The sequence below is a fragment of the Barbus barbus genome, assembly GCF_936440315.1.
Source record: "Barbus barbus genome assembly, chromosome: 43".
Taxonomy (NCBI): Eukaryota; Metazoa; Chordata; class Actinopteri; order Cypriniformes; family Cyprinidae; genus Barbus; species Barbus barbus.
Window position 1 is genome coordinate 2,455,608 of NC_136721.1, and position 17,254 is coordinate 2,472,861.

General features: G+C 36.7%; 1 protein-coding gene across 1 annotated transcript; it reads right to left on the bottom strand.

Annotated features, from left to right (window-relative positions):
• Positions 1–324: 324 nt before the first annotated feature.
• On the bottom strand, positions 325–11,256 carry LOC306862313 (actin-binding protein WASF3; the record flags this gene model as incomplete). The annotated part of the gene is made up of 8 exons (XM_079405062.1): positions 325–482; positions 1,865–2,244; positions 3,011–3,253; positions 4,190–4,365; positions 5,362–5,479; positions 5,978–6,131; positions 8,366–8,500; positions 11,124–11,256. 8 exons carry the CDS (start codon positions 11,254–11,256, stop codon positions 325–327), a joined length of 1,497 nt encoding a protein of 498 aa, XP_079261188.1.
• Between the last annotated feature and the right edge of the window lie 5,998 nt (positions 11,257–17,254).

Genomic DNA, 17,254 nt, shown 5'->3' on the forward strand with positions numbered 1-17,254 from the left:
CTACCAAAATATATAATCAAAATCACAGAACGAGTTTTTTTCAATAAGTGTTTTCTTGGCAACTCTAAAAGAAATGCTAGCATGTTGAATTTACATTATAATGAGACAAACTGTATTCTAAAAGTTCCTGATCTTACCTCACCAAACTCTCTTTCCCTGTGTCCTTTCACCTTGCATTGCATAAATTCTGTTTCCTTCCTTCTCTGTCTGTCATGATCTCCTCTGTAGCCCCGTCCGATGTCCGTCTGACCGTCTGAGGAGTGTGTACTATGTGCAGGAATGGAAAATAGCAGCATTATGGTCGCAGATCTTTCCCCCGGAGCCTCAGTCGGACCACTCGTTCTCCTCCGGCTCAGAGTCTTCATCTGATTCACTGTATTCCACGGCGATGCGTCGGGACAAGATGGTGGCCACGTCGTTACCCACTGGCTCTTTCTTGGCCTCCTGCTCTCTCTGCTCTTGCACCTTACGAAGCTGGATACCTGGAGGAGGAATAAAGTTTGAGAGCAGTAAGATTTTTTATGTTTTTTAAAGAAGACTTTTCTGCTCATCAAGGCTGCATTTATTTGATCAAAAATACTGAAATTTAAAATAAGTATTCTATTTTAATATTTCAGGATTTTTCTTCATATAATAGAGTCACGCGTGACCTTTCCAACATGATTACGTAATGTGTGAAGTCGAGCTAGTGCAAGACGAGCATTTGTGGTTAAAAAGTATATATATATTTTTAAATGGCCGATCATTTCGCTAGATAAGACCCTTATTCCTCAGCTGGGATCGTTTAGAGATCTTTGAAGCTGCATTGAAACTGCATTTTGGACTTTCAACCCATTGGCTCCCATTGAAGCCCACTATATGGAGAAAAATCCTGGAATGTTTTCCTCAAAAACATTTTTTGTGAATGAAGAAAGAAAGACATGAACATCTTGGATGAATTATCTAATTAATTATCAGGACATTTTTAGTCTGATTTTATTCTGAACTAATCCTTTAATATTTTTTGGGACCTGTGATACTTTTTACAGGATTCTTTGATGAATAAAACGTTAAAAAGAACAGCATTTATTTATATATATATATATATATATATATATATTGTGTGTTATATATATAAAATATATATATATATATATATATATATATATATATATATATATATATATATATATATATACACTATCATTCAAAAGTTAGGGGTCAGTCATTTTTTCTTCCTTTTTTTCAAAGAAATGAATACTGTTCAGCAAGGATATGTTAAATTGATAAAAAGTGATAGGTCAAGACTTATATTGTTAGAAAAGATTTCTATTTTAAATAAACTTAACTTATTTTAAATAAAATAAACTTTTATTCATCAAAGATTCCTGAAAAAAATTCCCCAAAAATATTAAGCAGCACAACTCTTTCCAACATTGATAATAAATCAGCATATCAGAATAATTTTTCTGTGGAAACTGTGACATTTTTTGCAGGATTCATTGATGAATCTTTAAAATAGTTAAAAAATCATTAAAAACATCTTTAATGTCACTTTAATTGATCAATTTAATGCATCCTTGCTAATTAAAAGCATTCATTTCTTTTTTAAATTTATTCATTAAAAAAGTACTTATCCTAAATTTTAGAATTTAGTATCAGTTTCAACAAAAATATAAAGCAGCAAAACACACACACACACACACACACACATATATATGTATACAGTTTTTTTCTTTTTTTTGCGTACATGTGTAAAGGGCCTATTTTAAGGCCATTTTTAAATCTTTAATAGTCTAATTAATTTTAAAAAAGCACATGGAAGACAACATGCTTCATTCAACACATTATGCTGAAGACTGAATTGTTTTCTCTGCACACTTACCTCTGCGGATGGCGGCCAGCAGGTCGCTCCGGGCGTCGCTCATGGGGATGAGAGATACCTGGCCCTTCCTGGGAAGAGTAGACTCTCCAGACGGGTGTTTTACTCGGGACGGGGACGGGGCATGGGTGGGGGGTCCTGGTGGGGGAGGGGGCGGGGCCACAGGCGGGCCGCCCATCACAGCATGTGAAGGGGAAGCGGTGTAGGCTGAGGGAGGAGCTGGAGGAGGAGATGGGCTGTAGGGCCGTGAGAGCGAGACCACTGTCCCCGGAGCCAGAGACTGAGGTCCAGACGTGCTGTCAAAGGCAGTCTGAGAGGAAGGGATGAGGGGAGGAGGTGGAGGAGGTGCAGGCGGGATGAAATGCTCCAGGATTTGATGGCCGCTGAGAAGTGATTACAAAGGAGAAATGTTTAAGGAACTATTTTGCAATAAAAATGTATTCGTCACATCCCAGTTCACCCAAAAATAAACATGCAATCTTTATGCAGTTATTTCTTTCATTAAGAACAAAATGATAATTTACCAACATACCTGGATAATATATAGATAAATAAAAGAAAACCTAAACTTTAGAGGTAACTGAGGTATATAAGTAGCACAATATTATATCATATAGTTATACATATATATTTTAATTATAAAGCACAATTATAATATAAAGCAATGTAATCTCACACATCAGCATTCAAAAGGTTTTTATATATAATGTCTTTCTGTAATAAAAATACATTTGTGATACATCTCACCTCACAAATGTTGAAGTAAAATGGCTAAACATAAAAAAATAAACGTATACAGCCATACTATCTTTGCAAGTGCAGACTGTTTTTTTTGTAGTTTAATCAGTCTTTCTTTTTTAATTTATATATTAAGCATTAAAGAAACAATATATTTCTTGTTCACTGTAATAACAACTGATTATAGATTAAAAGATGAGAATAAACATAATTGCACAACCACCCAGTAGGTGGCAATATGCACTATGAATGCAAATCACCATAAACAAAAGAAGAAGAATCAAGAAATATAATTGTAGATTTTGGGGATGTCTTTGTGCCTTTTTTAGAAAATCTTAATTTTTGGGTAAAGCTACTCCTACTGTATGTAAGTGTATATATACTTCAACTGTAGAGAGAGAAGTGACATGCCTGTATTCTTTGGCAGATGTTGGCCGGGGTCCGTTGAGGGACGAGTCTGGCGGTGGGGCCTGAACGCGTCCTAGAGAGTGCTGTCTGGCTGCAGCGGCGGTGGAAGAGGCCGGGGGCCGGTACGCTCGGTCCAGGGACTGAGTCTGTGTGGGGCCTGCGTCTTTCCCATCAGCTCCTGCTCCACCTGCTTCCTGCGGGTGGCTGGGACTCGCTGGGTACGAGTGTTCATCTGACATGCCAGATCTGGGTTAAAGCACAGAACAACATACAGACACACAGCATGCACAATATAGTTATAATGTGCTATACTGAAGTTCATTTCTGATCATTGTTTAAACATTTGCGTGCAATCAAATTCTTAAATTATTTACTTGAACTGAACATCAAGGTACTTTTTTCTTTTGAAGAAAACCATACAGTATGGGTCATTTTCATCCACTTTATGCATTCATATACGTTTTTGTAGTCATGCATTAAAATGAGTAATGAACATGTCAATAATACTGCTTATCTGCTTTACTGAAACCTGGCAAGTACAATAAAAATAGACAAAAGTTCATGTTCACAAAACAACAAAAACTAGTTTATGATTCTTTTTTTCTGCATGGCTGAAATCATCGCCTAATAGGTTTTAAGGCAAGTTATTTAAAACAGTGTTTTCCAATACTTAACAAATTAATATGCATCTTCAATCTTTCTCAAGCAGACAAGGATGAGATCAAACTTGAAGTAATGAATAAATAGTCCAATCAAAATACATTTTGTGTTTTGCAAAATGCATGAAACCGAGCAAATAATGACTGAGAGGCGACTAATGCAGCACGGGTCATTTGAAATACTGTTGTAGTGCTTTTTAAAAAATAAATTACTATGACTAACCTTTCATCTACCTGTATATTGTTGGGTTTAACGTCAAATTCAGGGTATATATATTCAATTTTTTTATATCAACACCATAAAATGCATTAGCAATACATTACACCGGGGGTTTCCCAAACTGGGCTTAATGTAAGAACTGCAGTGGGTTTGTGAGTCTTCTGTAAAAAAGCAACTGTAATCTGAAACAATATTATACATTAATGAAGCGTTGTGACAACCAATGCAGTTTATAAGAGCTGTCAAAGGTGAACTATCCCTTTAAGTGAGTTGACCATAGAGTCAAGAGATCACATGACTCACCTATCTGGAGACAGAGATCCCTCAGAAGACATGCCATGGTAAGGAGACGGGGTCAGGCGAGTGTCCGGGCGAAATTCCTTATCGTACGCCATCATGTTCCACTCCTGACGCCGGTTATGAGCTTTACGGACTTTCTTTACCTTGCGAGTGGGATCCTCCGTGTGTTTTTGCTCTTGCTAAGGCAGAAAAAAGGAATTGTTTCAATAAGCTCGAGTAATAATATTCAACCACACAGAATAGGAAAAGTCTGTAAATGAACACAGACCTGATGATTACAGATGATTCGTTTTGGGCCAGATTTCACAAGCAACTTGTACATTTTCAAAACTCTTAGTGCAAATCTCACAACAGATCATCAAAAATCAATCATGTTTGTATAGAATTGAACATTATCTCAACTTTCCAAATGCAACTATTTGATTACATTATAACAGCTATTTTACCAGTTTACCAGAACATGTTCCCAGTGCCTTCACTAGGGAATATTCTGTTAAATCCGTGAGAAATATAATAAATCCAAAACTGATTGGTCACTGGCAAAATATCTAGTATAATATAACTGATGTATTATAAAAGCCTGTTTCTGCCACGGGATAAAAAAGTAATTGCGACTTTTTATCTCACAATTCAGATTTGTTTTAAATCGCAATTGTTAGTTTACATCTCTCAATTCTGATATAAATATATTATATCTGAGATATAAACTTGCAGTTGCAAGAATAAAAATCAGAACTGTGAGATTTAAATTCACAATTATGAGAAAAAAAAAATATATGTAAAGTGAGTTATAAAGTCCAATTCTGAGGAAAACTTAAAAAAAAAGTCAGAATTATGAGATACATTTTTTTTTGTAATTTAGTGACGGAAATGGGCTTCCGTAATATATACAGTATGTTGCTTGCGAAAATTGTTTTGTCAAATACATGCCTACTTTTAAATTGTCATCACTTGAGAAAGATACTGTAATGTATTTTAGTGTCTTTTGTTGTTTGCACTTTTAGTTGGAAGTTTTGTTTTGTACCTTGTCATCCTTGTTTCCTGTTTTCAGCTGTTTTTTTTTAATCCTCTTGCAATATATTGGATAAGCAGTTGGGACTGCATTTATGTACTTACATAATGCATGTTTCTGGCCATACACACACACACACACACACACACACACACACACACACCTTCTGCCGTCGTTTCTCCTTCCTCTTGTTTTCTGTGGCTTGCAGCATCTTTTCCTTCCAAAGGTTAAAAAAGTAGGATGGATCGGTATAGAATTTGAGCCCGTCTTTTTTGTCATCCCTGCAACACAACGCCATGCTTAGAAATGGAGTCGTTTTGCTTAATATTAATATTTCATATTGCTTACAATTCACCCCCAAAATTAAACTAATTCTTATTTTTGTAATTAAAAAAAAATCTTATTATTATTACTATTTTGCATAAAGAAAATTAAGCTTATTACTTGGATTAGCCAAGGCCATATGCTAATGGTTACAAGTGAAACCTAAATGTTTTCTGTACACCAAAATGCTGCAGATAAAATGGCAATTTTAAGTCCCAAAAGAAAAATAATGATGCAACGGCAAGCACTGTCGGCTAAACCTAATTTCTTCAAACTAAGCTTAAGTCCTACATTTTAAGATGTATTGCATATAAAATTGTCATATCTTTGGATTTCACAGTTTTAACACAATTAAACTTAATGTGATGCACACATGTCAGTCATACATGACAGAAATGGGTGATGAACAGGTCAGATTTGTTTTTGTGAATTTTACTGCAGAAGTATACACTGACCTGTATGGTGTGAGGATGTTGAGAGGAGGTGGTTTGTCGCAGCGATGGTACATCTCCATGACAGGGTTCGGGATGGAGTTTCTGGACACCACCTGCTGGTCCTGAATAGTGGAGCTCTTGAACGCTTTCCGCATGTTGATGTCCTGTAAGGACACTGTAGAGCAAGCAGACAGAGCCGGAAAACACCGTCAAACAAAAACTTGCTAGAAATTATATTATGTGCCAGATTTGGCACAAACCCTCTTTTGGTGTTAAAAAATGCTGTCAGGATTTACTAAAGATGTGCAGTGAAACAGTGTGAACAGTTTTTTGCAGTTTTTTTTAGGAGTTTCCCTTCCAGACACAACATTTATGTAAGGAGAGGATTTAAATGAATCATGCAAGGTGATTTACTCAAATTTACTGGTATTTGTGCCATTCGTTAATGCTCCAAAAAGCATGTATTAAAGAGATAGTTCACCCAAAAATGAAAATTGTGTCATCATTTACTCACCCTCAATTAGCTCCAAACCTGTATGAATGTGTTTGTTCTGCTGAACACAGAGGAAGATATTCTGAAGAAAGTTTGTAACCAGGCTGTTTTGGGGCACCATTGACTTCCATAGTAGGAAAAAAAAATACTAGGGAAGTCAATGGTGCCCCAGAACTGCTCTGTTTCCCACATTCTTCAGAATATCTTCCTCTGTGTTCAGCAGAACAAACACATTCATACAGGTTTGAAACTACTTGAGGGTGAGTAAATGATGACACAATTTTCATTATTGGGTGAACTATCCCTTTAACCCATTTTGCACCAGTGTTGTTAATAGATTATACACACCTGATATCATGGGCTCTGCTTGTTTGCAACCCTATGCTAATTTCCACTGCTCTTATTATTATTATGATTATGGAAATACGATGGCTCTGTTGGTACTTTAATTTGCATATTGTTGGTAAATCACCCACAGAAGTTTACACTCCCATCTGCATCACGTTTTCATGATAATTTGCCCTGTTGAGTGAATCTGGCCCTATATCTCAGAAGCAAGGTTTCTGGTTTAAACCTGTTTTGTTCGGTTTATCTAAAAGCAAATAAATGATCTTTTTATTTATTTACTTTTTACGTTTATGCTTTTTGTCTTTGTGAAAATAATGTTTTTGATTAATATTAAACTGAAATGTAAGTTTTCTTGTTTTTTGTTGTTGAGAAATACTAATATATTTGGCTGTTACAAATTAAAGAATTTCCTTAAGTTGGTCCAAAGTATAATTCTTTTCAGAGTTGTTACCTGTGGGGAACTTTCTCTTTCTGTGCATATAATTTAGAGACTCATGGTTCTGATAATTACGCTGCAATTGTAAATGATACCTGCACAATAAGTTTGCATTTATTTTATGCACGGTTAATAAAGTGAGTCAGACAATGAAGCACATTACGGACGCGCATTACATCATACAGCATTTACGTAAATAGGAACTTCCCATAAGGACTTCGAGGCACCGCTCTATTAATTATGTTCCCTTGTCAACCAAACTATTCCACAGCGCTCTTAAATAACTCAGCTAGTGTCTAGACAGCAGTGGGATACGCAGCACTGCGTCTCTGCTGCTAATTACTGCAGCTGCCTCATCTGTGCTCATCTGCTCAGCTCTAGTTATTATTCAGACTGCTCTGAATCACTACATGAGCATTTTCCATTTCATATGAGAAAAACTATCGTCATATCATATTAAATGAGTGAATGAATACGTTTATTTTTATGAATCCAATTAATTACACATGCATTTTAATTGATTATTACATTTTAATTAAACCAATAAATGGAATCCAGAAAAATTTTAATGGAAAACCAAATTTTGTAAGTATAAAACATAATTTGAAAAACAGTAAATCTTATTTTATAGGGTCCTGAAAATGGTACTTTTTGTTGCATTGTATTGTTGTTCAAGTGTGTAAGTTTCATGATTTCAATTAATTAGACATGCTTTTTGATCACTAAAATTAATTTAACCATTAAAAACAGTCCAGAAATATTAAAATTTAAAAAAAGAAACAAAATTGGGGAACAAATTTAATAGAATTTGGGAAAAAATACAATGGATTTCATAGGGCCCTATACTTCTGCATTGTACTGAGTACCTGCGCCCATCCTCACAACAGCCCTTTGGTTGTATCCTGGTGTATTTCCAGGCTGTGTCACAAAAGATCAGGTCAGCATTTGCTAATGCACATTCATTCTTACATTTATGCATTTAGCAGACGCTTTTATCCAAAGCGACTTACATTGCATTCAAGTTACAGTTTTTACATTTTATCAGCTCTTGCTTTCCCTGGGAATCGAACCAATGACCTTGGCGTTGCTAGCGCCATGCTCTACTATCTGAGCTACAGGAAAGCTTACGCACCCTCCTCCACTGTGGAGTCCAGTTGTGTGACCTTCACCGCCAGCAGGTCGACGCGCTCTTGCAAACTGTTCATGCGCACGTAGAAGATGTTGGCCTCATTAAACAGCTCCCCGAAGATGTCTTCCGCATGTCGACCTGAATCAATAAACACACAAATTCAAATACAGTTGTGTGTCAGCCACCAATTGTGCAAGTTCTCCCACTTAAAAAGATGAGAGAGGCCTGTAATTTTCATCATAAGTACACTTCAACTATGAGAGATTTCTGGCTCTCACAGACCTGTAACTTCTTTAAGAGGCTCCTCTGTCCTCCACTCGTTACCTGTATTAATGGCACCTGTTTGAACTCGTTATCAGTATAAAAGACACCTGTCCACAACCTCAAACAGTCACACTCCAAACTCCACTATGGCCAAGACCAAAGAGCTGTCGAACGACACCAGAAACAAAATTGTAGACCTGCACCAGGCTGGGAAGACTGAATCTGCAATAGGCAAGCAGCTTGGTGTGAAGAAATCAACTGTGGGAGCAATTATTAGAAAATGGAAGACATACAAGACCACTGATAATCTCCCTCGATCTGGGGCTCCACGCAAGATCTCACCCCGTGGGGTCAAAATGATCACAAGAACGGTGAGCAAAAATCCCAGAACCACACGGGGGGACCTAGTGAATGACCTGCAGAGAGCTGGGACCAAAGTAACAAAGGCTACCATCAGTAACTCACTACGCCGCCAGAGACTCAAATCCTGCAGTGCCAGACGTGTCCCCCTGCTTAAGCCAGTACATGTCCGGCCCGTCTGAAGTTTGCTAGAGAGCATTTGGATGATCCAGAAGAGGATTGGGAGAATGTCAGATGAAACCAAAATATAACTTTTTGGTAAAAACTCAACTCGTCGTGTTTGGAGGAGAAAGAATGCTGAGTTGCATCCAAAGAACACATACCTACTGTGAAGCATGGGGGTGGAAACATCATGCTTTGGGGCTGTTTTTCTGCAAAGGGACCAGGACGACTCATCCGTGTAAAGGAAAGAATGAATGGGGCCATGTATCGTGAGATTTTAAGTGAAAACCTCCTTCCATCAGCAAGGGCATTGAAGATGAAACGTGGCTGGGTCTTTCAGCATGACAATGATCCCAAACACACCACCCGGGCAACGAAGGAGTGGCTTCGTAAGAAGCATTTCAAGGTCCTGGAGTGGCCTAGCCAGTCTCCAGATCTCAACCCCATAGAAAATCTTTGGAGGGAGTTGAAAGTCCGTGTTGCCCAGCGACAGCCCCAAAACATCACTGCTCTAGAGGAGATCTGCATGGAGGAATGGGCCAAAATACCAGCAACCGTGTGTGAAAACCTTGTGAAGACTTACAGAAAACGTTTGACCTCTGTCATTGCCAACAAAGGGTATATAACAAAGTATTGAGATGAACTTTTGTTATTGACCAAATACTTATTTTCCACCATAATTTGCAAATAAGTTCTTTAACAATCCTACAATGTGATTTCCTGGATTCTTTCCCCCCATTCTGTCTCTCATAGTTGAAGTGTACCTATGATGAAAATTACAGGCCTCTCATCTTTTTAAGTGGAAGAACTTGCACAATCGGTGGCTGACTAAATACTTTTTTGCCCAACTGTAGCTTTCATCTACAAAATCATTTTTAATTAGAGACCCCATGAAAAAGGCTGGTTCTTGTTTTAATGTACACTGAAAAAAATGTTGTAGAAAATCAGAAATTAAAAAAATAATTACAAAGAAACAGCAAGCAACACATCAAATTCTGAAGTAGAAAAACTGATAGTGTTTGCCTGTAAAATGTACTCCAGTCTTTGTTTTATTTACAAATTTGAAAAATAATTTTTTAGTGCACATTCTATCGAAAAATATTTCAAAAAGAGTAAAAAACTCAAAACTTGTAATTCATCTGCTGTATATATATATATATAAATAAAATGCAGAGATGCTAGCAATCACCTTTTTATTTTTACAAAGTGCAAACAAAATTAAATAAAATCTACAACAAACGTTTCATTTCACATTCTTTTGAAACTTTTCATCTTAATATACGATTCCTCACATATCAACAAAAATTTTGATTGAACAGACTTCAATATTATTATCAAAATTATCAGTATGTTGGTGTGGGCTATTTAAAAAATATATATCAAAAATAAAAACTTTTAAGTTGCAAACATTATTTTGATGAGTTATGGTGACATAATAATGTTGCTTATTGCTTATTATTGTGCTAAATTTAAACTCAGATTTCTGTATTCATTTATTTATTTATTTTTTTAAATTAAGGTGTAGTAGCTTAATTAAACTGTCTTGACAATTGACAATTGTTAATGTTAACAATTGTCCCCTGTTGTTCCCCAGCAAAACATTTGTCACTAATTAAATTAACACGTTAAATCGACAGCCCTAATTATCTGACTTATAATGAATTGCCTTTATTTAAATTTATTTAATTATATTTAATTAGCCAACACTTATATCCCAAGAGACTTACAAACAAGGAACATCACAAGCAACTTGCATTTCACTCCTGAAAAAGCCATGTAGAAAAATACTGTACTAGAAAATCATGATGTTCAAAGCTAAAACACAGCTGACTGCGCTCAGAGCCGATGCTGCAGAAGCCTAATGGGCTCATATCAAACCCAGGGTAATGAATGAAAAGAGCAAGCCAGGGCTGGATTAAACCAGGGTGAAAGATGACTGTGCATCAGCAATGCTAGAGAGAAAAACTGAACCTACTGAGTCCTCCCAGCTGTTTGATGATAGCCGCCAATGTGCTGTTTGTGACACATTCCAGCTCGTTGGTCACCCCATCGGGCAGGGCGCCCCGGCACAGGTGCTTGGGCTCGATGGTCCTCTTTACAAGAGGCATGGCTGAGCTCAACTACACACACCGACCTGAGAGAGCACAGAAGCCTGTTTTACACACACATTTTCTGAGGTAACGTCATGCTGCAAACACAAACATTTTAAACAATGCTGTTTTCAAAATCAGCAAATCCGGCCTTTAAAACCTCTCATTTTTAAACTTTCACCATTTACAGCTTTGCAAAGTACTGTGAAATTTTTTAAACATATTTTGTGCCAACAAGCGAAACTGCAATGCAATTTTATTTTTTCATTTCAACCTCCACATTAAATATTTTTATTTGGCATAGAGTGTTGCCAACATTTTCACCTTAATAATTACCACAATGTCACAAGAAACCCTAAAATATGAATCGGTTGCACAGACAGAATCAGCGTTTCCCAAGTGAAAACAGGGTGTGCATGAACACTGATGTCTTTTAGCACTATACTAGCTCTTGTGTTACTCTATGATTTATAACTGAACAAACAAATACCTCTTTCATCAGCGGAGTGGTGTTAGGTCTGTTAACATATGCTTAATATTTATTCATGAAATGTATAATTATTTTTGGCACAATTCATTATTATTTTACAAAATATGCTTGAAGGATTATTTGTAATGGAGAGAAAATGTGCACTATAGGTGAGTAGCGACAAACATAAACCAGGCAGCCTTTACATTAACTGGCTCAAAAAAAATTCATTTTGGACTTGGATTGAAATGAAAGCATAAAACCATGATTTGAATGTGCAGCAGAAAGAAGATTCAAAATGGCATTACTGTAAATATAAACCGAAAAATAACACTGCTAAAAAAATCTGAAGATTTTGCCTGAATTAATGCAAAAAAAAAAAAACAGACAATTTTGGTTTATTACAGGTTAGCATATGATTTAAGGCAGACAAGTCTCATTAAATCAAGCAGGATCACAAAATTAAATTAATGCAGGCCTATAAAACATTATAAATTCTCAACATGAGTAGAGGTGTGCAACAATAATGCCTTTTCACGCATGTTTACCAAATATTCCATAAAATGCATAATAGAGCTGATTATAATTGGGAAAGAAATGAAAATGCTCACTTGGATGAATGCAATTAAAAATGACACAGAAAGTCAATCTCTGTAAACTTCATTTCATTTAAAGCGAGTGCTTATTTGCTCAGTCTCACGCACTCCATGCCTGTTGTGAGACTGCATTGGGTCTAAAACATTGGGTAATTATTAGTCATTATAATTGATTATTACATTTCATAATTAATGTATCAAAGCCTACCTTCACTACACGGGTTCAGTGTTTCACTTTGTTTATTTTAGGTCTGAAAATGATGAAACTTCAAATAAATAAATAATTAAATAAAAGCATTGTATTTTAAAATGTAGCCTGCTATAAAATAATTGTATTTTTATTCTATTGTATGTATATATATATATATATACACGTATATACAATAGAATAATACACACACACACACACACACACACATATATATATATTTTAAATATACATTTATTTATTTATTTGACCCTCTAACTCTAGCACTCTCTATTCTAATTCTATTCTTTAAAATAAAAAACTTGCCCCTTTTATAATTAGACTTGCACTCTATTCATTTACTAACTAACATTAGCTTCTCTATTCTTTTTGTATTCTATCTATTTGTTTTCTTTTTATTTATTATACAATTAACAAAAAAGGCCTCTAACACTAGCTTGCTCTATTCTTTTTGTATATCTGTTTTCTTTTTATTTATTATATAATTTAAAAAAACCTTACTACGTGAACTGTGTTAAGTTAACTGAGACTTGTCATAGCACTTGCATGTCATTGCTCTTTTGTTGATTTTGATTGCTTCTATTTGGTCGATTTGGATAATTCACTATATGTTAGCAATATATTTATGTAGTCGTTGTGTGTTTGATGCGTTTACTCAGGCTATTTGCCTTGAAGCCTACAACCGTTTCCATGACGACCAAGCGAGACCCTCTCTCATGCTCCTCTGAGTACTAGAGCTTCTAGAGTCACTCTCATGTGAGCAAGTCTGTTCGTCTCAGACAATCTCTCTGTAATGCTACTCTAAACATATCCATTTTCAGACTCATCTTATTTCTGTTTTGCCATTTTCAATATAAAGAATTGTATCTTTCAAATCTAGGCTGCAGTGCTCCCTGAGGCTGCGAACAGCTGTTATAATGCTGATAATTCAGCATGGAGAAATATACAGATGCACGGGGAACTCAGTCTGCGGTGCACATGACGCAGTTAGCTCATTCAAACGAAACAAACGCGTGCTATTTTCGCTGCGTGAGTAGCCTAGTAGCTAGCCTGATGATATGCATGTTTGCTAGCACTTGTATGCTAACAGTGCTTCCCCTCTTTACTTTACAATTAATACAGACTGAAAAATAAATGAAAGCTCATTTTTGTAAACTGAAGTATTATGACATGCAAATATCCCGCTACATGCTAAAGAGTAATTTGTAAAGAGGAATTTGCTTTTGGTATTAGAACACAATCCCCATGTCGCACCAAACAATTATCAGTCTAGAAATTTGTCATAAAAGTCGAAAGTGAAAGTCGTGACGTATTGTCAAGTATGGTGACCCATACTCGAAATTGGTGCTCTGCGTTTAACCCATCCAAGTGCACACACACAGCAGTGAGTAGTGAACAAATGCACACACACACACACACACACACACACACACACCGTGAACACACACCCGGAGCAGTGGGCAGCCATGCTGCAGCGCCCGGGGAGCAGTTGGGGGTTCGGTGCCTTGCTCAAGGGCACCTCAGTCGTGGTATTGAGGGTGGAGAGAGCGCTGGACATTCACTCCCCCCACCTACAATCCCTGCCGGCCCGAGACTCGAACCCGCAACCTTTCGATTACGAGTCCGACTCTCTAGCCATTAGGCCACGACTTCCCCGATAATGAGTGTAAGCATCACCTGCCATTCAGTACGATGCTCAGCTGCCAGTTTCAAAGCTCACGAGTTTCAGGTGAGAGCTCAACAATTTACCATCGTGCCAAAACCTGTAATCAAATGTCAGAGATTTCAAAGTGTGTCGAAGTACTCAAATAATTCTCATCAATTTTTTCCAAGTCCTAATTATGTGATCTACTCTATCCAGATTCATTTTATTGCTTAATACTCCTACACACACACACACACACACACACACACACACACACACACACACACACACACACACACACACACACACAAACACACACACACACACACACACACACACAAACACACACACGCACACACACACAAACACGCACACGCACACACACACACACACACACACACACACACACACACACACACACACACACACACACACACACAAACACACACACACACACACACACACACAAACACACACACACACACAAACTCACACACGCACACGCACACACACACACACACACACACACACTCTCCTGGTAAAAAATGTATATTACAACATCAATGCCTGTCAAAAAATAATGTGCACAATACACAGAAGTATTTACGAGAAGCATAGGTCTAGAGAGAACATGCATTTCCTAGAAAACTCACACTACTTTTGACTACTTCATCGCTTTCCGAGAAGGAGAAAATGACAGCCTGAGCAACTTCAACATGCTGTCAGCCAGAGACCGTAACGTACGTAATACGTAACGCACATGAGTATAAATTTGTTCTTCACTTGCATTAATTGATGATTTTTTACTTATCTTAAATTCTCAGTTGTTTAACAGATTAAGGCAATTATCAAAGTTTGATAAAAATGTTACATTGACGATACATTTTTACATGATTTGTTACACATTTAATTACCCCTTTGAAGATTTAACCACACAGTTGGGCCATTTTATCAACATATAAGAGAATGTCAAGCCTGAGAGATACCAGATATATAACAAACTTCAGGATAATGTTTTCTGCTTCCAGGATAATAGTATGTCATAATACTTCCATTTACAAGAATGAGGTTCTCTTTTGTCTTCCTCGTCCAACAGTGCAACAACATACAGAAACAACAAGAAAAATAGAATAAATGATAGAATATAATACATATAATAAACTACGAGTTAATGGGTGAATAAAATACAAACATGAATATAGAATACAGTATTTTTGTAAAGAAAGATACAAATGTTGCACATATTATATCTGACTTATTGTATGTGAAAATAAAACAGCATTTGCTTCTTGGCACAAATCGGGCCTTAATAATTTCTCTGCACAGATGAATTATCTCTCACTTTCTGTCTCTACAGTCAGAGGCAGGAACTGATTCATGAGAGGAAACCATAGCAACGCCTCAACTATGCTGGTGGCAAGACATGCTAGACTCCTTCACCAAAAACACATTTACGTAATCTGTTCCCAGCGCTACAGCCTGGAATGTGCATCGAGCCCTGCATTCCCGTGCTTGCGGCTGCTTTAGATCTGTGGGAACGAACGGGGCGCCCGGGTTTCAAGATCTGAAGTGGGATACTCTGGAAATAAGATCGTACCTCATTACCAAATGTTTACTTTCTTTCTTGCCAATTGTTGCTTCTAAGCAGAAAGCTGGAGTTTATAATAACCAGAATTACTCTGAACTGCAAGCTGGTGTTTAAATACTCAATAATGACAAAATAACAATACAGAGCATAGATTATTCATTCGGTGAACTAGCCACCTATGTCTTTCAGATACTAACATTTAATGATAATAGTACTAATTAAATTGACACCAAGGTGTAGCTCTTGACAGCAGACCATGGAGTTTCTGTGGCTGTTGATTATAAAATCTCAAATGTTGGGTGTATAATTTAATTATGAGTAATCAAGAAGAATCGGTCATGAGTGTACATGACGTGACTGCTGTACCATCAGTCAATTCTGCATATTTTCATGTCTGAAACCCACCCAATAATGTCTCAATCTATGCTCAGATTTGCCAAAATACTCAAAAGTCAAAGATTACTCTGTGAACTCAAGCAATTCTCATCAAACTCTCCCAAGACCAAATGATCTGAACTGTACTGTCTTTATTTATTTCATAACTCCATACTCTTCCAACGACAATTATCATTTTGTGGCTATTTTACATTTTATTTCAGCAGAAGCATCTTAGACAAAATAAAGAACAAATGTGACCCTGGATCACAAAACCAGTTATAAGTCGCAGGGAAATATTTGAAGCAATAGCCAAAAATACAAAATTATCAAAGTCATGAGTCAAAATTAGTCAAAATTATCCATTTTTCTTTTATGACAAAAATCATTAGGATATTAAGTAAAGATCATGTTCCATGAAGATATTTTGTAAATTTCCTACTGTAAATATATCAAAACTTAATTTTTGATTTGTAATATGCATGGCTAAGAACTTCATTTGAACAACTTTAAAGGAGATTTTCTCAATATTTTTATTTTTTTGCACCCTCAGATTCCAGATTTTCAAATAGTTGCATCTCAGCAAAATATTGTCCTATCCTAACAAACCATACATCAATGGAAAGATTATTTATTAAGCTTTTTTTTATTTTTTTTTAAAAGGACTCTTATGACTGGTTTTGGGGTCCGGGGTCACACATGAGAACTCAGTCTGTGGCTGTTGATTACGTCACTGATCCATAACGCCGTGTCTCATGACGTCATGCATCCAAACCCCTGTGCTGGCATGTGATATGATAACAGGTGCATCTTTGGGCCACACGGGAAAATGAACGGAACGGTGGCAGTCATTAATATGAAGTGGATGAATTATTCATCTATTCGCTTATTTGAATGCCTACAGAGCCAGCAGCGTTAAATATTCGCGTCTGTCCTTCAAGTCATGTCGGCATTATCACGTAACAATTATGTGAAAACACTGAGCGCAAGGAAATCCTGCGCGTAATTGCCATTTACTTACGAATAACTGTAGTTGTCTCCGTCCTCTCGCTGCTCTCGTTGTTTTCGATGGGCTATTCGGCGTTACATGGCGTTAATACGCGGTGCAGTCACGATGTCGATGTGTTGTGGTGCG